The following is a 20,879-nucleotide window of genomic DNA, read 5'->3' on the forward strand; positions in this document are numbered from 1 at the left end:
TCATATATTTTCTTGATTGAAAAAGTACAAAAGCTGATATCGAAATTTTGGGTATGTAGTTTTATTTGCAGATAAAGTTTACAAAATAAAAAGATGTAAGTGGTAACAAATTTCAAATATATGTAATAAGGAAGTTAAATCAAAAATATCAAAAACACTTTGTCAGAGACGATACCCCAGAGGATCTCAATTACTACTAACTCAAATTTAATTAACAGTGCGGAAAACACAAGAGAAATATATGATCAAACCAGACTTTTGCAAATATAGATCTAGATAAGTATGCATTACTATCAACAAATGATAAGAAAGAAAGGAAATTGTTTTTCCTTGATTCCTCAGGAGGTGCAGGAAAAATATTTTTAATCAATCTGCTTTTAAAAAAAGACGTGTGGCACTCGGGGACTGACGCGATAAAGCTATTGCATAGCATTTTGTATCAACTTATGCAATTATAATTATTTATTTATTTTATTCATGCAGTATTTCTTTTTCTTTGATATTAATTCAAGTTACACTTTTTGAGCGTGGTGACCGATAAGAAAACAAATTTTTCTATTATTAAATAAATAAAAAGTTAATATTGTTTAAAATATTTTTATTATTAATAATAAATACATACATATATCGGCTATCATATTAATCTTATTACTCGTATTTGCTCATATGTATACGCATGTGCGCGTTCAGAAAATCAAATCATGATTTTATCACTTATACCTATTACACATAGCCTTAGCATAACAATGTAAAGTATGTGCTCTACTCTGCTCCGAGTTTTTTAGGTAAAAAACTATAGCTGGAGCGGGAGCAAAAAATTAAATTCTGCGCTATGCTCTAGCGTAGCGGTAGCAAAAAATTGGGAGCGTTAGCACAGCAGAGCTAATGAAAATTTTCATGTGTTACAGCTTCCGCATGTGTTTGTTGTTTTTTTTTCTTTTTTGCTATTTTCTGTCATTTACAAGTATGGTACAAGATTTAAAAGAAAGTCGTTTATAACTCAAGAATGGCTGAACCGATTTGGCTTAAAATTGGTGGGGAGGTAGCTTAGAAGCAGGGTAAGGACATAGGATACATTTTATCTCTTTATGCTAAAATTCAATAAATTTCTAAAATACAAAAATTATATTTCAAATCATAAGCATTTGTTCAAAATTTATGTAAGAGTCATTTGAAAATTTTAGTAATTCAAAAATAGAAAGAAATAAATAAAAATTTTCATATCCAAACATGCTTAGTATATGGGTTATACTGATTTTGCTCCTTAACCAGGTAGTTTTCTTTTAAGACGAACCCGTCCGATATATTTAATATCACAACAAAAAATGGCAATGAAATCTAAACCTGATTTTTCCACGAAATTCGCATTTTTTTGTATAACTGACAAGAGCTACAGCGTCTAAAGTCAAAGCGATGCCATAAAATACCTCTGATCTGTAGGAATTTAAAGATAAAAACCAAGATTGTAGTGTATTTTCTATGGAAAATTTTTACATGCCTCGGTCCAGTTCTTACTGTTAATATGTAGGGCTAAAATTTTCAGGAATTTTTTTTTGGGGTATTTCCAAGGAAATTTCGTGACGGGACCGAACAAAATTAATAATTCAAAAAAATAAAAACACCCTAATGTATATAAAAAGGGGGAAAGTATATGTAGTTAAAATTAATTTCGAAAATTCATAGTAATTGAGTATTGTAATACATTTGGAATAGATGATGTTCTTGGTAATATAAAAATGGTAAATATTTTACATAATAAAAAAAATTTTAAAATGTATTCAATTATTATCTAATTCACTTTATTAATATATTTCTTAAAATATTTGATTTTAAATTTATAAAGTCACTTGACGCAACAAGTGCCAAAATGATTTGCATAATATTTTTTTGTTTGAATTATTCAATTAATTCAAATATTATGACAGAAATAGCAAAAAAAGAAAAAAAAACGACAAACACATGCGGGAGCTGTAGCACATGAAAATTTTCATTAGCTCTGCTGCGCTACCGTTCCCAATATTTTGCTACCGCTACGCCAGAGCATAGCGCGGATTTTAATTTTTTGCTCCCGCTCCAGCTATAGTTTTTTCCTAACAAAACTCGGAGCAGAGTAGAGCGAATACTTTACATTGTTATGCTAAGGCTATGCTGTGGCTCCCGACAAAGTGAGAGCGGTAGCGATAGCATAGCAATAATTTTAGAAATTTTGCTGCTACGGAGTAGTAAATGAGAACCCTGATATTACATGTGCGCGCATTAATCTGCTTGTTCATACATTCATACATGTTTTTTTTTTTTTATGGATACGCCAAAGGAGGGTGTAAATCTTCAAAAGATATTGTTGGCCCGTACCAACAATTATGCCCGATTCGCATACAGCGCATACGTGTTAAAGCACCCCCTTGCCCACAGACCTGTGTTTCCCTGCGGAACTACCTATAGGGCTTTCCTTCGCAGGGCAGGTATTGTTAAAGTATGTAACAGCTCTTTTATATTTAATTTCTTATTTTGTCATACGTTTGCAGCTTCTCGGGACTGCACTCTCGGTCTCACGGCGATTTCATCTTCTCGCAGCCTTTGCACAATATATGCTATTATCCCACATACCATATCCCATGCTAGGTGGGAAGTTAGCATAAAATTTACTACGTCCCTTGAACGTATGGGTAAGGGCTTTCCTATTTTATCGGAAAGTATTTGCCTTTCCTTTTGGAAGCGGACACATTCCACCAGTACGTGATTTGCCGTTTCTATATAATTTTCGCAGTGCATGCAAAGAGGAGATTCCACATGCTTGAATTTGTACAAATAGTTTCTAAAGCAGCCGTGACCAGATATAAACTGCGTGAGGTAGTAGTTCACCTCCCCATGATCCCGTGTAACCCATTTTCTAATATTGGGTATCAGAGAGTGGGTCCACCTTCCTTTCGCTGAGGTATTCCATCTCTCCTGCCATTTTCGGAGGCATTTTTCGTTGATTTTTGCCAGTTCTTGTTTATATTGTTTCCACTTTTTTTCGACTACTCATCAAAACAACCTCCGTTTTGTGAGCAGCTAGTTGTAAGCCAGCGGTCTCGAGCCATCTTTTAACATTGCTGATGCTTTCACTGCACTTGTTCTTCGCCTCGTCTAGAGTTTTCGCTACTACTACGACCGCAATGTCATCCGCATAACCTACTATGTTTACCGCATCTGGCATCGCGACTCTCAGAACCCCATTATACATCACGTTCCAGAGTACAGGGCCGAGAACTGACCCTTGCGGAACACCGCCTGTGACTTTATATGCTTCAGGTCCACATTCTGTTTCGTATACTAATACTCTGCTGTCAAAGTAGCTTGCCACAATTCGAACAAGATAGTCCGGAACCTTTAACTCTATCAGAGCTCTAATGATTAGGGTCCAGTTCGCTGAATTGAAAGCATTTTTGATATCCAGGGTAATCACGACGCAATATTTTTTGTCACCCCAGCGCCATCTACTCCCTTCCAATGCTTTTTCCGCTATTCTGGTAACCGCATTTATCGCATCCACTGTGCTTCGTCCTTTCCTGAAGCCGAATTGCATTGGGTTCAACCCATCGTCTCCTTCCGTATATTTCTCGAGTCGCTTGCAGATAATTGTCTCAAAAACTTTTCCAGCCGTATCAAGCATACATAAGGGCCGATATGACGAGGGTTCTTCTGGAGGTTTATCACCTTTATACATTCATACATGTATATATACTTATATGTACATACATATATTTGTATACACTTCCGAACAAATAATGCACAAGCATGCATACATACAAATGCGTACACATGTGAATATGTCACCAACAAAAAAATTGAAGCATTGTTCTACAAAAACAAAAATTGCTCAAAGAGCAGAAGCATCAAAAGTCAATTTGGCAAAGCCCAAATGTAGTAAATTTTACAACAAAAACGATGTCATTCATAAACGCAGGCGCAAATTCTACAAACGACCTCGCTTCATTCATAAACACAGACGCCGTAACATCTCCCCGAGCATGCCTTTGCCTACAAGCGTCTTTTCGCGACGATGGCAAAAGCTAAAAATCATAAATTGAACAACTTTCTGATGCTTCTCCACAGAAAGAAGTCAGAAAAGTGGCAACAACGGAGTTGTCGATTTATAACATTTGTCCATTCTAAAATATTTTTCCGTGACTCGCAAAAATCTGCGTCGATATGTATGCAAGCTCATATATATGCTTACATATTTACGCTAGTTTGTGGGCAAAGCGGCAAGGGAGCTTTTATTAGCTTCACTTGTATGTATGTATGTATGTATGTATGTTTGTTTGTTACTTTTTTAAATGGTACTGAAACGTAGAATATTTGAGCGACACTGTAGGAAGGCGACAGTAAGTTTAAGCAGTTCACCAAAAATATACAACATCTATATAAAACTAGTTTTGGCGACATTTGAGTAGCATATGTATATACTGAAATATACATACATATGTATATCCTTAAAGAAAGTATACTTTATATAAATATACTTATGTATATAAGTATAACCGCGCACCAGAAGAAATAATATCAAATAATGCAAAACATGTGACTTTTAGGTAATAAAAAAATTAATACTTATAATAAAATTTTTGTAGTAAAAGAAGTTTCAAAATGCCTCTGAGAAGCAACTGCAGTAGAAAACTCCTTTTTTTAACTTTGGCTGTCACGTCGATGTGAGCTTTTTAAAAATTGTCACCGAATCTAATGGCGGAGAATACGATTTAAGTTATATTCGTTTATATTTCACAATATTGGTAAATCTCATAGAAGAAAAAATAGATTCTTTCAATATAAAATAAGAATTCATAAAAATTTAAAATACACAAAGAAATATACTACCTACCCCTTATTTGAAACCCTCTACCTAAAAAATGGAAAATGAGACAACCCACCTACCTAGCTTACCTACTTTCCGGGTCGACAACTTGAATTATAAGTGCTAGCCAAGAATAATAGAAATGGATTAACCCAAGTTTGTACCGTTACTTTTTTGGTTCACGCGGGACATCACAAATATCATAAATATCAGGAATATATTAGGTATACAATCAAACGAAAAAAAAAACAGTCGAAGTGTACGGTTGTGACAATTTAAAATTATAAGCGAAATGTATTTACATAGATTTTCAAAAAGTCTGTGTGTCGAATAGTATATTTGATTAAAATCTTTTCATTATAAACTAATAAATTAATTTTATTTAACGAAATGTTTAGTCTTTTTCATTGGTATTGTTTTTTACGTGGCGGGTCCCAAACCCAGCGCACAACCCTATGTAGGGGATGTTTCGTCTTCTCACATTAGCTCGCCTTCGAACGGATCTTCTTAGGCTACCCAGAGGATACTTGGTCAAAGACCGGAAGTAGTGAGCTGCTTGAGCCATGTGTGAAAGAATCGTTTCTGGCCACTCCCAAGTGAATGGCGATCAGAGAACTTTCCTCACTTGCGTGAACTTCTACACATGACTCCAAACTCCAGTAGTACTCGCCGGGGGAAGCAGAGGAAGAGAAAGACCTCCACTCCTTTGGGAGAACCAAGGGGAGAAGGACCTATCTTCGCTTCGAATATCCAATTGGCGCCACGTAGCGAAAAGAAGAAACGACTGGCGCGCTGTTGTTAACTCGGCTATAATCGCGTAAGCGGTGTCTACATCAATTAAGAAGAAGAAGAACGAATTGTTTATACAAAACACAACAAATCTAGGTGAAAGAATGGAAAGATCGTCAGAACACTTAAGCGAATTAGAGAAAATAAAGGAAAAAAGAAGGCTCTATATGAGAAGTTATAGAGCCAAGCAGTCGAAGGCAGGCAGGGAGACTCGCTTGAAGCAATTGCGTCAGCATGCAGCAGAAAGCCGAGCCACAGAACCAGAGGAAGTCAGAAAGGATCGTTTGCAGCAAATGCGTCAGCATGCAGCGGAAAGCCGAGCCTCAGAACCAGAGCAAGGCAGAGAGGCTTGTTTGCAGCAAATGCGTTAGCATGCAGCGGAAAGCCGAGCCTCAGAACCAGAGAAAGCCAGAGAGGCTCGTTTGCAGCAAATGCGTCAGCATTCAGCGGAAAGCCGAGCCTCAGAATCAGAACAAGCCAGAGAGGCTCGTTTGATGCAAATGCAGAAACAAAACGAAGAGGTCCGAAGGTTACGTAAAGCCAGTATAACGAGCTTTAGGCAGGTAATTAACTCGTTTTGCGGTGCGATATGTGAAGTTTGTACTAAACCATGCTATAAACATAAAATTTTTAAGTGGATTGTACGAGTAGCTGCTATTGCAAACACATATTTGCCTAATGAATTAAAGCAAAAAAAATTTTTGGTTGTTTGCAATCGTTGCAAAACCCAATTGAATTCAATGAAAAATATTCCACCATCTAAATCTTATTGGAACAATCTAGATCCAGGCTTTATTCCAGACGTGATTTCGTAATTATTTCAAGCCGAGCAAAGGCTGATTTCACGTATTATTCCATTTGTCAAAATTATAAAATTAAGCGGTGTATTTGGGCAATATAGTTTTCGAGGTCAAGCAGTATTGTTTGCTCAGGATGTTTTCGAAGTTACTGAAAAACTTCCGAACATGTTACCAAGAACCACTAATAATGCTGGAATAGTTGTCATTACTGAATTTTTGGAAAATATTAATGTAACGCGACAGTTTTCAGTATCTAAGCAAAAGGTATATGATGCACTACATTGGTTGGTCGCTAACAATCCCCTTTATAAAGACGTCACTATCGATCAAAACGTCATAATGAATAAAGAGGATATTATTAGAGTAGAAAAAACTCCACTAGAGATTATGAATGAAATCAATGATGAACTTAACAATAACACTAGTGCTTATACAAGAATATGTGATTTTTCGAGAATTGTGCGTGCTTCATGGCACCAAGGAAACGAGCTCATATTCACATCAGGATTTGCAGGTGTACAATGCTGTGCGATGGCATTGTCTAACATCCTAAGAGCCAGTATTCTTGCACCACAACAGTGGTTTACAAACATCCTCAACCTGAATATGATAACGGGTGACCAAATCTACAGCAATATAAGATTTCAAACGGAGCGAAATTTAATGGCCTATCGTATTGAAGACGATGGATACCTACTGGTGCGAAATTTCCACGCAATAAAAGATGTTTTAGTCGCATTCGGCAAACGGTTTCAGATCACTTTTGCCGATGAACCAAGCATATATGGAAGCTTGAGCGACAAAAATAATGAAACAAACTTCGGACGCACGCTTCTTCAAGGGTTGGAAGATCTTTTCATGGAACATAGCGCCGGTATAATAATAACAGATGGACAATCATTCGGAGTGATGTACTATGGTAACAAATATTACTTCACTAACTTACATTCTTGTGGTCAAAAGGGATCTAGAGCAAAGGATAACAATGGAAAAGCCTGCATTATCGAATGCGACAATTTAGACGAGTTTGTGAGGATTTGTAAACGTACAACAGGCAGCAAAAATGTGCAGTATACTCTTGATTACGTTGATGTTGTATATGAAACTGTTGAAAATTAAATAGAACGATCATTTATACTTATTAAATGCAACTCTGCTCATATAAGCGGGCATATTATTCTTTAATAAAATATACTTTACTTCCGTTTTAAGTTCACTTGAAGATGACGTGTTTTAGTTCGGCTTCCAGATAAAACTAAGTTTATAACAGGTTATGGGCCTATAAGTCACGAAATAATATCGGTTCAAGTAGAAAAGCATGAAAAGTAAACTTTGAAAAAGGTTTCCGGCGCGGATTGATTACTGTGAGCTAGATAATTACGAATATAGATTTTGGCATGGCAACCAACGCGTTAACTTTTCCATTCGAAAAACTTAAAGGTCGCGAAAATTTCGATGTATGGAAGCGGCACGCGAAGTCATATTTAATCATTAAAAACTGCTGGAAGATAGTTGAAAATGGGCTATCGGCAGTGTCTACAGAAAAAGAACTGGATTCCGATCAACGTGCATTAGCAGAAATTACGCTGATGATAGAACCAAATAATTTCTCACACATCGCAACGGCAGAAAGCGCAAAGCAGGCGTGGACAGCGTTACTCTCTGCATACACTGGTCTTACACGCAAGGTGGAGCTCCTGAAACAATTAGTTCAATGCCAACTCTCGGATTACGTATCCACACAAGAGTATGTCAACTCCATAGTAATGACGTCACTAAAAGTTCAAAATGCTGGACTGAACATTGACGAAGAGCTCACTGCATCATTGATGTTAGCAGGTCTACCAGACGATTTCCGTGCTCTAGTGCTGGCTGTTGAAAATTCAAAGGAAAAGCTGACGATCGATAGTGTTAAAACCCTATTACTGCAGGATGTAAAATTTGACCATAAATTTTCTGAAAATGTCCTATATTCTAAAGGGAAACCGAAAGAAAAAAAATTTCGGTGCCACTCTTGTAAGCAATTAGGTCATTTTGCAAAACAATGCCCAAACAAATCGAAACGAGATGGCAGCACGTTTAATAAAACAAAAAATGTTCTTTTCGCTTCTCTCTTTACACATGACATTCATCAAGATGACTGGTTCATTGATTCTGGCGCAACTTCGCACATGACCAGAAATAATAACATAATGGTAAATGAAAAATCGGTACAAAATAAAAACATTCTAATCGCAAATAACAAAACTCTTTCAGTGAGATCAAAAGGCGATATAAACATGGTGTTGTTAACAAAACATTCAAAAAATGAAAGTGTTGTGAAAAACGTGGAATATGTGCCGGAGCTTTGTGCAAATTTGTTGTCGGTTCGACAAATGACCAAATACGGCAATAAAGTTGTTTTTGAGAATGATGATTGTAAAATCTACAACAATGAACAAAAGTTAATTGCCAGTGCATGTGAAGTAAATGGGCTATACCGGCTAAATTGTGAAATCTCGTCTAAAAATCAAATAAATAAAACATTCATTGCGCGACAACATGAATTATGGCACAGAAGAATGGGACATATATGCGACGAACACTTGCGTAAAGTAAAAAATGCATCGTACGGCGTAGAATTCGGAAAAATGAACGATGAAAAGTGCATTACATGCTTAAAAGGAAAGCAATCGCGAGCATCTTTTAAAATCAGTGAAACACGTGCTGAAGGTTTATTAGACATAATACATTCGGATGTTATGGGACCATTTTCGGTAAAATCGTTTTCTAACTCTCGTTATATAGTTACATTTATTGACGATTTTTCTCACAAAATTTTCTTAGTGTCAATAAAAAGTAAATCGGAAGTTTTTGCAGAATTCGTAAAGTTTAAAAATCTCGTAGAGAATCAGTTGTCGCGAAAAATTAAAGTGTTGCGTTCGGATAATGGAACCGAATACACCAACGAAAAATTTAAAAACTTATTAGCGCAAGCGGGTATAGTGCACCAAACCACGTCGCCCTATTCACCTGAACAAAATGGTGTAGCCGAAAGATTAAATCGAACAATAATTGAGAAAGTGCGTTGTATGCTAATAGACTCGGGTTTAAGTCATAAATTTTGGGCAGAAGCTGCAAACACTGCAGCTTATATATTAAATCGTGTACCCTTTAAATCTAATTCGAAAACTCCAGTGGAACTATGGACAAAAAAAAACCAAGTTTGAAACACATGAGAGTGTTTGGTTGTAAAGCTATGTGTCACATACCACGTGAAAAACGCAAAAAGCTAGATAGTAAGTCCGTCGAGTGTGTTATGTTGGGATATTGTACGGCTACCAAAGCATACCGCTTGTACAATAATAAAACCAAAAAAATTGTAATAAGCCGTCATGTTAGCTTTATCGAAGCGCATAACAAAGACGAAAAAAGGAACAACTACATTTTCGAAATTCCATCTGAAAATGATTCAGATGAACAGCAAAGTAATCATAGTGATGATATTGTGGTTAATCAAGTCAAGTCAAACAGCGATTCCCCTGAAAATAAATTACGCAACATTCATAATTCAGCAGAAGATAATGAAATTAATAAAAATCAGGAATTATCGAATGTAGATCAACAGCAAAAGAAGCACAGTGCAGATGTTGAAGTTAATCAAATTAAATTCAACAGCCATTCCCCTGTCCATGAAAACGCAAATGATTCTGAAACAGCAGAAGACGCGCAAGAAAATATGTTGAGGCGTTCTAAGAGAGTCGCAGGTAAGAGACAGGATTATAATTTTTCCGCAGTTGATTTTGTCTCGTGTGACCCCAATACTATACAAGAAGCGATGGGCAGTACTTATTCAGATGAATGGAAAGCAGCCGCTCAGGCAGAAATGGATTCCCTTCGAATTAATAAAACGTGGTGTTTGACTGAATTGCCACCTGGTAAAAAGGCCATTAAATGTAGATGGGTATTCAAAACTAAAGTGGATGCAAATGGTCAGTTTGTGCGTCGAAAGGCTAGACTGGTTGTAAAGGGATGCAATCAAAAGTATGGTGTCGACTATGAGGAAACATTTGCTCCTGTAGTCAGATATACGTCGCTAAGATTTTTGCTTGCACTGTCAGCTAAATACAATTTAATTATCCATCAAATGGATGCGATTACCGCATTTCTAAATACTGAATTATATGACGACATCTATATGACTCAGCCAGATGGATTCAACGATGGGTCAGGGCGTGTATGCAAATTACAAAAATCACTCTATGGTCTGAAACAGTCAAGCCGGTTGTGGAACGACAAGTTCAATGACGCTTTATTAAGCATTGGTTTGACACGAAGTGAGGTTGATCAGTGCGTGTACTATCGCATAAGAGGCGACGAAAAACTTTATCTGGCGTTATACGTTGACGACGTGCTTCTGTTTTCAAATAGAGCAGATTGTTTGAACAAATTGAAGGAAGAGTTGTCATCACGATTTAAAATGAAGGACCTTGGTGAAGTTGAATCAGTTCTTGGTATGCGGGTCCAAAGAAACAAGGTACGGGGTACAATTGAGGTTGACCAGCATCAATATATAGCAGACATGTTAAGGCGCTTTGAAATGTTCGACTGCAACTCTATGGCAACACCTATTGACATAAACCAAAAAATGAGCAGCGAAATGTCGCCAACTACTGACGTTGAAAAAGAGGAAATGGCGAAAGTACCCTACATGCAGGCTATTGGCTGTTTGTTATTCGCTTCGCAGATCACCCGTCCTGACATAAGCTTCGCAGTAAATTTATTAAGCCGATTCTCCTCAAACCCAGGTAAAGGCCATTGGACTGCTGTTAAACGCGTCATGAGGTACTTAAAGGGTACAATAAACAGTGGGCTTGTATTCAATGCAGTTACAAGCGAAATTGTTGGATTCTGCGATGCAGATTGGGGTAGCGACTTAGTCGCAAGACGATCAACCACCGGCTACATCTTCAAGCTACAAGGTGCTCCTATTTCTTGGTCCACTCGTCGCCAGCGAACAGTAGCGTTATCATCAACTGAAGCCGAATTTATGGCCATGACAGCAGCCATCCAAGAGGCAACGTGGCTCCAGCGACTGCAAGATGAATTGACACCAGAAGCATCAACCGTAATGGACTTACATTGTGACAACAAAAGTGCTATTCATGTCGCTTTAAACAATACGTACTCGCCTCGAACAAAACACGTTGATATAAAGGGTAAATTTATTAGGCAGAAGATAGAGAGCGGTAAAATAAGATTGTGCTACACACCAACAAACAACATGTTAGCAGACATCCTAACAAAAGGCGTACCTAAAGTCAAGCATTTGAACATAGCTAAAGCGATAGGTCTGTCAAATATAAGTTGATATTGTTTATCAGATATGAATTAATAACATTGTTTATTTTACTTAAGTACTGAAATACTTTGAATTAATTAATAATTTTGTTTATATTTCCTAAACATTGAAATGTTTTGAATGAATTAATATTCCTGTTTATTTCTACTAAATATTGAAATGTTTTGAATTTTTATCTCGTATTTAATGAAGTATCGTTCAGGAGAAGTGTTGAAAATTAAATAGAACGATCATTTATACTTATTAAATGCAACTCTGCTCATATAAGCGGACATATTATTCTTTAATAAAATATACTTTACTTCCGTTTTAAGTTCACTTGAAGATGACGTGTTTTAGTTCGGCTTCCAGATAAAACTAAGTTTACAACAGAAACAGATTACTTCTCAACATGAACTACCTAATCCTTTAATTCCACTGTAGACATCTTTGATGGCGCCGATTGATGTAATGCAACCCAATGTGGAAGATGAACTACAGGTTTCACGAAACCTTAACGAAATTACCCGCAAAACGAAAGACAACGTTGTTAATATCGGATATGAACTGAAAGCAGAAGAATTTGCCTGGTACTTCTTGTTTCCTTACGGAAAAAACGGGTTCAAAGGCCTGTAAATATTACAGCGTTAGACTACTTTCAGTTTAGAATTTTGGGAAGTGACACAAGATTTCAACGTAACGACTATCTATTCTATGCCTTATCCTTCTTTGAATATTATAGAATCAAAAGCACTATATCTGCATGCGGCAAAAAAATCGTTAATCGAGAAGGAGCAATAGAAGATGTCCATATTTATGTAAAAAATTTAAGAGGTTCGGAAGCTTATTGGAAATCAGCTCTGAATGAACTATTAGCTCAAATCAGATGTTTAGGACCTCCAACATACTTTGTAACATTTAGCTCAAATGATCTCAACTGGATAGACCAACGAAAGGCTTTGTTAATAGCCGATGGTAGGGCTGATGTTGATCCCAGTACTCTCGATATTTATGAGACCCAAAGACTTATCAAGAAGTATCCAGTAATTTTGAGTCGACATTTCATGTTAAGGGTAAATGCTCTAATGAAATTTATAAAAAATAATGATTATGTTTTTGGCGGAAAAGTGAAGGATCATTGGTGGAGCATTAAATTCCAGAATCAGGGCAGTCCTCACCTTCATATGGTGATTTGGATCGAAAATCATCCCGAGCTTGACTCAGAAGAAGGGAAACTTCTTCTGGATCGTAATTGTTGCTGTAGAATTCTTCCAGAAGAAGAAGACCCAGAGCTTCATGAATTAGTTAAAAAATGTCAAATTCATCGGCATACACAAACTTGTTCAAAAAATAATACTTCTATTAGATGCCGATTCAAGTTTTCACGCCAAGAATGTGACGAGACACGAATTGTGTCACATTCCTCAGATGATTTTCTTCGTAACGGAGGTAGAATTTGTTTACTTAGGCGTCGAAAGGAAGGTGCTTGGGTAAATAATTACCACCCAGAGTTGCTAAGACTGTGGGCAGGCAAAATGGATATTCAGCCATGCGGATCAAACGAAGCGATAGCGTACTATATAGCAAAGTACCTATCGAAAGCAGAACCTGCAGGTATAGATTCTGGAATTGCGCAGGCAATACAGCAAATTCAACGCGAAGAAACTGATCTTTCACGCAAACTGTTCAGCATATGTATGAAGATTCATCATGAACGACAAGTATCAGCTGCAGAATGTGCATATAGACTTTTTTCATATCCCATTACGGGACAGTTCTCGAAGCTGCATTTTTCTGAACACAATAAAGGCAGAACAGCGTTACAGAGAATTGCAATTCGACAGAAACGGGCAAGCAACTATTTATTATAGTACAGAGTTTGCAATGTTGTTTGAACCATTCTATCCGAAAAAAGTAAGCGAAACTGAGGAAAGTGTTGATCACGACGCGTATGAAGAATTTCGTAACACACGTCGTCCACTCATTACGCTATTAGATAAGAGCAAAATGGTTGTGAGAAGGTTCCCACAGTTGTTTGGGTGCCATATTTTATAGCAACATCAGATCCCGACAACTTTTTCTATAGCTTACTTCTTCAATATATGCCTCATCGTTTGGAAACTGAATTACTTGAAGGTTTCGATAATGCAAAAGAGGCGTTTTTACATCGAGAGAATCGTTTGAAGGAAATGAGCAGGTATATGCGCCAATTTCGAGAGCGTGACCAACAGCTTGAAAATGCATTCAATCAGATACATGCATTTGAAATTTTGGAACAGCCAGAGATTATAAATCCTGAAGTTATAGAAGAAGAATTACCGGACACAGAAATGAGCAATGATCAATTTCAAAGAGCACAGCACACTATAAATATTGATCAAAAACAATTGTTTACTGTCATTACAGAGAGTATTAAAAATCCACTTAATGGTGATATTAAACGAGAGAAAATTTTCGTCACAGGTGGAGCAGGCACTGGAAAAACTTTTCTCTTTAATGTATTGAAGAACCAAGTTAACCGATGTTATGGAAAATTGGTCGTGAAAGTTGGTGCTTTGTGACATATTTTTCATATATCGAGCATTCCACGCTATTTTCACAATAATGCAGGAATTTTTCCTTCATTATTATTGTTAGTTTATACAAAGAATTATTTTTCACTTTTTAGTTTGATACGTTCTAAAAGCGTGTTTTTAAGTCTTTTTAAACTATATTTATTTCGGTACAGCTTGGATTTTCTATCATCACACAAGTGCTGAACCAATGAGCGCGACAGATATTAGAATACACACGTTCTTAGGGACATACGTACATAACTGTGTCCCTAATAACGTGTGTATTTTAATATGTATTTGACAGATGCAGATCGCTTGCAGTCTGTCGTGCTCAATGTGTTCAGCACTTGACTCTTTGACAAAACGCAAGTTTCGGCCATTGGTTGGCCGTGACAACGGAGATGCGAAAGAAGCGTGCGACACTTGTTATTATGAATGTATGTAAATACATATGTATATGGCTCGCATTTGCTTTCGTAAACATACATACAAATGTGCCAAAGAAATAATATATGTACATATGCATGTGTCATATCGTGCCCGTGGGAGTGGGGAGCGCGAGGTTTTTTCGTTACGGAATTTCTGGATTCGGTCCCCGCGCTCAAGGCCCGCGATAGAGGCTATGCAATAGCTTAATAATTATTATATGAGTATAATTTTGTATGAATGCATGGATAGTACTATTTACAGTCAATTTGGACTTGAATATTTAATAATTTTATTTGATTTTTACATAATATACTATACTAATAGTAGTAATAGAAGTTGAATTTATCACAACAATAATAAATAGTACATACATATATCGGCTATCATATTAATCTTTTTATTTGCTCATATGTATACGCATGTGCGCGTTCAGAAAATCAAATCATGATTTTATCACATACATATATGTACATATTACATGTGCGCGAGTTAAAGAGTGTATTCCTTATAATAGTAACAAACAGCAAAACAAACTTTTGTTTTAGTAAACAGAATGCAGAAACAACATTGAGTTTGTGGCAGTGTAGTACGCGAACACACCTAACACCCAAGGGAAGCACCATCAATTCGATGGTTTGGCAGCACTCATTAATTTATTTGCACCGCAGTTAGCAGAACTGTCATTATTCTTTCATTCTCATTCTTCTGAGCTTTCTTACAGAGATCACACCACTTTTATTCTTTTACGCATATTCATCTAGAACACGCCACTTTCCGAATAAAAGTATTAGTATAGATAAAAGTTAAAGCACGTGTTTTAATCAAGGCAAGGAAAAGCCAACAGAATCGGAAGCAACCATAAGCTGACGACCATAAAACCCACATACTGGTGACCCCGACGAAGCGGCAGAACATACTGGCTACCCCCACAAGTGAGAAATCTTTCGAAAATAAAAATATGCCCAACGACGAGCAAGAGACACCGGCTCCAGAGCAACAGGCACCAATGCGGGTGAACACGCTGGACCAAAGGAAAGTTAAGCTCTCAGATTTCGTTGAGGAACATACCGACCTATGGTTCTGGCAAGTCGAGGCGGCATTTGAAGCGGCAGGTATCGTGTCCGACAAAAAACGATACTATACCATAATTGGACAACTGCCTACGCGCGTTATGTACAAACTAGCTGATTTCCGTACCAATCTACCAGCACGCAACGAAATGTGCGAAAACCTCAAGGCTCGAATCATTAACGAATTTGCCGATAGCACACAAACCAAACTAACAAAACTCCTCAGCGACTTATCACTCGGTGACCACAAACCGTCACAGTTGTTAGCCGACACCGGAGCAGATTTTTACAAGGGCCGTAGCTACACCGGTTACAGACGAGCTCCTAAAGCAGTTATGGCTCCGGAATCTGCCTGAACAAATATGTGCAATTCTATCCGCAGACGAGCACATAACACTGGTCAAGGCAGCAACGATGGCCGATCGTATCATGGAGGCCACTAAAGACAGCAACTCTTTCATACACGCTGTTCAACAAAGCCCTCAGCAGACAGTAAACACACACCCACCTACAAGTCAAGCAATTCTAGAAATGCAACGCTAGGGCAATGCGCTCTCACGGGATCTCCGAGACATCAAATGGCCACGCCGCGACAACCAACGAAGACCAACACCTACACGATCGGGTTCACGAAGTCGCGAACACCACGTCACATGCTGCTATCACTACAAATACGGGACGAGCGCTCGTAAGTGCAGGCCACCATGCAAGTTTGACCGTACGGCCGGCAGCACACAGGAGGACCCAAAAAACTAGTACCCTGAGCTCAAGCCATGGGAGGCGCTTGCCAGATCGGCCACGGCAACAACAACCTCCGCCTTTTCATAAAAAACGTTTACGACAATCAACATTTCCTCATCGACACCGGAGCAGATATATCGGTGATACTAGCAACCGCAACAAACAACAGTCATAAACCGACGATTACCCAGTAAATTTACGCGGCGAATGGAACGCCAATACAAACATTCGGACAGAAAACTCTGAAATTAAATTTCGGCCTCCGTCGCCTATTTTTTTTTATTTGTTTTATTCAAGTTAAATTTACAATCTGTCTTAATGTTAATAGACAATAAGTAAATGTGCTGTTAAGGTACAAACAAATTGTGAGTGTTATTTCATTAAGTGATTTAGTGACAGTATAATTAAAATAAAAAATCCAACCTACATACATACTAATTTACATAATTATTTGCTATTTTCTTTATGTTAAAATAATATAATCATACACTAGTTTGTGCTAAAGTTATGTATTTACATTACGTGCATGCGTGCTGGTTTACAAGTTTAATATGTCTTTTCTTTTTAACCTTGTTGTAGTGGGTGCTTGTAGTAATGCCACTGCCAAAGGATTGGGATGGATCTCTAACCTGATTTTGTATCTTTCACTAAACTTTTTTATTTCATCTTTAACTTTGCATATTTTTAAATCTCTGTGAATAGTATGATTTGAAACATACCATGGAGCTTTTGTAATTGACCTGAGAGTTTTTGATTGAACGCGCTGTATTATTTCAATATTTGAATTGCTTGCCGTGCCCCATATTTGTATCGCATAAGTCCAAATAGGTTTGATGATGGTTTTATAAATTAGCAGTTTATTTTCAAGAGAAAGAACAGATTTTTACCCAGAAGCCAATAAAAACTTCTCAATTTAAAATTAATTTGTTCTTTTTTCGCTTTTACATGATAAGCCTTCTATCTATGTGTAACCCCAGGTATTTCACATGATCACTAACAGGTATGGCTGTATTAAAAATTTTTTATTGAAGGACAATCACCTTTTCTTAGGGCAAAAGTAACATGGACAGATTTATCTGAATTGACTTTAATGTTCCACATCTTGAGCTGTCGCCTATTTGAATGGACATTTTGCATAGCCGACGTAAAATCGCCAATTATCGGCGCGGATTTCCTAACGCACTACGACCTGCTAGTAGACTTAAAACACAAATTACTAATCGATAAAACGACGAGATTACATACATACGGTATAACGCGAGTTACAGCTACCACTTGCATTAAACTTGTTACTGGTACAAACAAATACACAGAATTACTCTCAGAATTTAAGGAACTATTCGCACCGTCACATAATAAATGTATTGCCTAAACTGCAACGTTCCACCACATCGTCACGAGCGATCCACCAGTGAACGCCAAACACTTCGCCTCACACCCGAAAAACTAAAAGCCGCCAAAGCGGAGTTCGAATACCTGATGGCGAAGGGTATTTGCCAGCCGTCCAAAAATCAATGGGCTTCGCCACTTCATATGGCCTCTAAAAAGGACAATACCTGGATACCGTGCGGGGATTATAGGGCACTAAACGCCGTCACCGAAAAGGACAGGTACCCCATTCCAAATATCCAGACATTTCATCAAGTATTTGCGGGCAAAAGCATATTTTCAACTATCGACCTAGAAAGGGCGTACCACCAGATACCCATGTATCCGATGATATCGAAAAAACGGCCATAACAACTCCGTTCGGCTTATTCGAATTTCGATACATGACATTTGGGTTATGCAACGCGGCCAAACATTTCAACGACACATTGACAGTGTGTTTCGAGGATGAGACTTTGTCGTACCATACCTAGACGACATCTGCATCGCGCCCTGCACCGAAGCTCAACCTAAGCAACACCTTCGAATTGTGTTCGAGCGTTTAACCCATTTGGCGCCTCTGTACCTGATCGGGTACAGTAAAAATATTAAGGGTATTTGTAAAACTTTTAAAACTATTGTTGTTTGGTTCCATTTATTTTAATACAACATACATGGTGCGCTAAAATAAAAGGAATTTAGGTGAGAATATCCACAATATCTGTCACAAAGTGGGTTATTATTTATCAGTCTGAACGCTTATAAAGGGAAGCATACAATTTAATTATTTTTTTGTTGATCTACATTTATAATTGTTAATTTATGTATGTTATTTTGTGGTTTGTACCTATACTTGTAATATAAATAATGAATTAGAATATTACAGCTCATAGTTATAAAAAAATCGTAGTTTAAACTTTATTGTACCTGGTTGTGTACAGCGGCAGAATCCATATAAGATTTGCACTTTTCTTTTAGGGTTTCGTGACAATGAATTCAAAATGTTTTAACTCTTCTAACTGCTAAAACGGCTTAGCAGAAGCCGTTAACGCCGTTGTAGAAGACAGTGACAATGACGGTGATTTCGACTTCGCGATCATACCGCCAGAACCTAGCGTGGTGACGGATGAAGAAGAAGGTGCCGATGAGGATATGGTCACAGCCTCTTTACCACAAGACATTCCTGGGAATATAGAAGTATTAAGATGTGACGAGGCCTCAGTTTCCAGCAGTGACAATGACAGCAGCAATGATGAGCCGTTATCCGAAAAGGCAAAGAGAAGTCGTCGTCAGCTGCCAGATCAACCAATATGGCGAAAGTGTTCACCAATATATTCTTCTATAACTCAAGAGACAAGTTATGTCACCAAAAGACAAGAAGAGGTAAAAAAGGTGTTTGAAAATCTCACACCAGTTGAAATATTTGAGAAAATATTTGATGAAGACGTCATAAACTTGATCGTAAATAATACAATATTATACGCTAATCAAAATAACAGACACACATTTCAATTAGATTCTGTCGAGTTGAAAAAGTTTATGGGCATATTGATACTATCAGGATATCATAAACTACCAAGAGAAGATTTGTATTGGTCTTATGATGAGGACGTAGGTCTTGAAATAATATCGAAGTGTATGCCAAGGCAAAGATTTCGGTATATAAAAAAAACATTCATTTTGTGAATAACGACGAAGCTAGTTCATGGAGGGATAAAATGTTTAAAGTTCGTTCATTAGCTAATATTCTTATGAGGAAATTTCAACAGTGGGGTGTAGTGCACGACCATATTTCAATAGATGAGTCCATGGTGAAGTATTTTGGTCATCATTCTGCTAAACAGTTTATCCGTGGAAAACCAGTGCGTTTTGGTTATAAAAATTGGGTAGCTGCAAGTTCCATAGGATACCGCTATGCTTTTGATTTTTGTTGTGGAAAAGCCGTCGAAGCTTCTACTGAACCCTTAGGATCAAGAGTTGTTAAAACGTTACTTCAAAGGTCGCAGACTGATCCATCAAGGCACCAGGTTTTTTTGATAACTTTTTTACTAATTATAAGCTCTTGGTAGACCTCAAAAAAGAAGGATATCGTGCAACTGGAACGATAAGAGAAAATAGAACAAAGAAATGTCCCATGAGAAGTACTAAAGAGATGAAGAAAGAAGACCGTGCCTCGTATGATTTCAGGTTTGATAAGCAAAACGAAATTCTATTAGTGAGATGGAAGGATAATAGTGTTTGCACTATGGCGACAAATGATGACACTATTGAACCTTTGGGAGTTGTCAAGCGATGGTCGTCTCTGCAACGTAATAAAACGGATGTTAACATACCAAAGGTGTTTTAAACTTATAACAAACACATGGGTGGAGTGGATGAATTGGACCAATCAATTTCTCTTTATAGGATTGCAATTCACGGGAAAAAGTGGTGGTGGGTTTTATTCACATATATACTAGATATGACAGTTGCAAATGCTTGGCGTTTGCATTTAATGAGTCACAGTGATAGCATGGATCAGCTCCTCTTTCGACGTTCTATTGCGAGGTACTACTTACGCAAAAAACCCAACATAAGACTCGGCCTTCTTCTTCATTGGTCCCAGGTTTGCCACAAGATGGTAAAGGACACTACCCAAAAAAGATTGCAAAACCATTACGGTGTGTTATGTGTCACGCTAGAGTTCGGTGGCAATGCAAAAAATGTCTTAAAATATTATGTGTCGAAAAACAATGTTTTGAAAATTTCCACCTGTAATACGCCGCTGTACTCAATTAAGTACACCCCACTCACTTTCGCATTTAAACAGAAACCCGAAAAGGCAGAGCCACGACACCTCCGATACTTGCATTACGTCAGCCAATTTACGACTGATATATGTACGTTACGTAAAAGGTAAAGAAAACACAGTACCCGATTTCCTTTCACGCATCAATGTAATGCAACCCGAACCTATCGACTACGAGGTCA

General features: G+C 37.5%; 1 protein-coding gene across 1 annotated transcript; it reads left to right on the top strand.

Annotated features, from left to right (window-relative positions):
• The first annotated feature begins 18,850 nt into the window (after window positions 1–18,850).
• Window positions 18,851–19,830, top strand: LOC126763953 (piggyBac transposable element-derived protein 2-like). Its single transcript, XM_050481728.1, has one exon. It carries the CDS (start codon window positions 19,062–19,064, stop codon window positions 19,593–19,595), a length of 534 nt encoding a protein of 177 aa, XP_050337685.1. The 5' UTR covers window positions 18,851–19,061; the 3' UTR covers window positions 19,596–19,830.
• The last annotated feature ends 1,049 nt before the right edge of the window (window positions 19,831–20,879 follow it).

Source organism: Bactrocera neohumeralis, unplaced genomic scaffold (genome assembly GCF_024586455.1).
Source record: "Bactrocera neohumeralis isolate Rockhampton unplaced genomic scaffold, APGP_CSIRO_Bneo_wtdbg2-racon-allhic-juicebox.fasta_v2 cluster09, whole genome shotgun sequence".
Taxonomy (NCBI): domain Eukaryota; kingdom Metazoa; phylum Arthropoda; class Insecta; order Diptera; family Tephritidae; genus Bactrocera; species Bactrocera neohumeralis.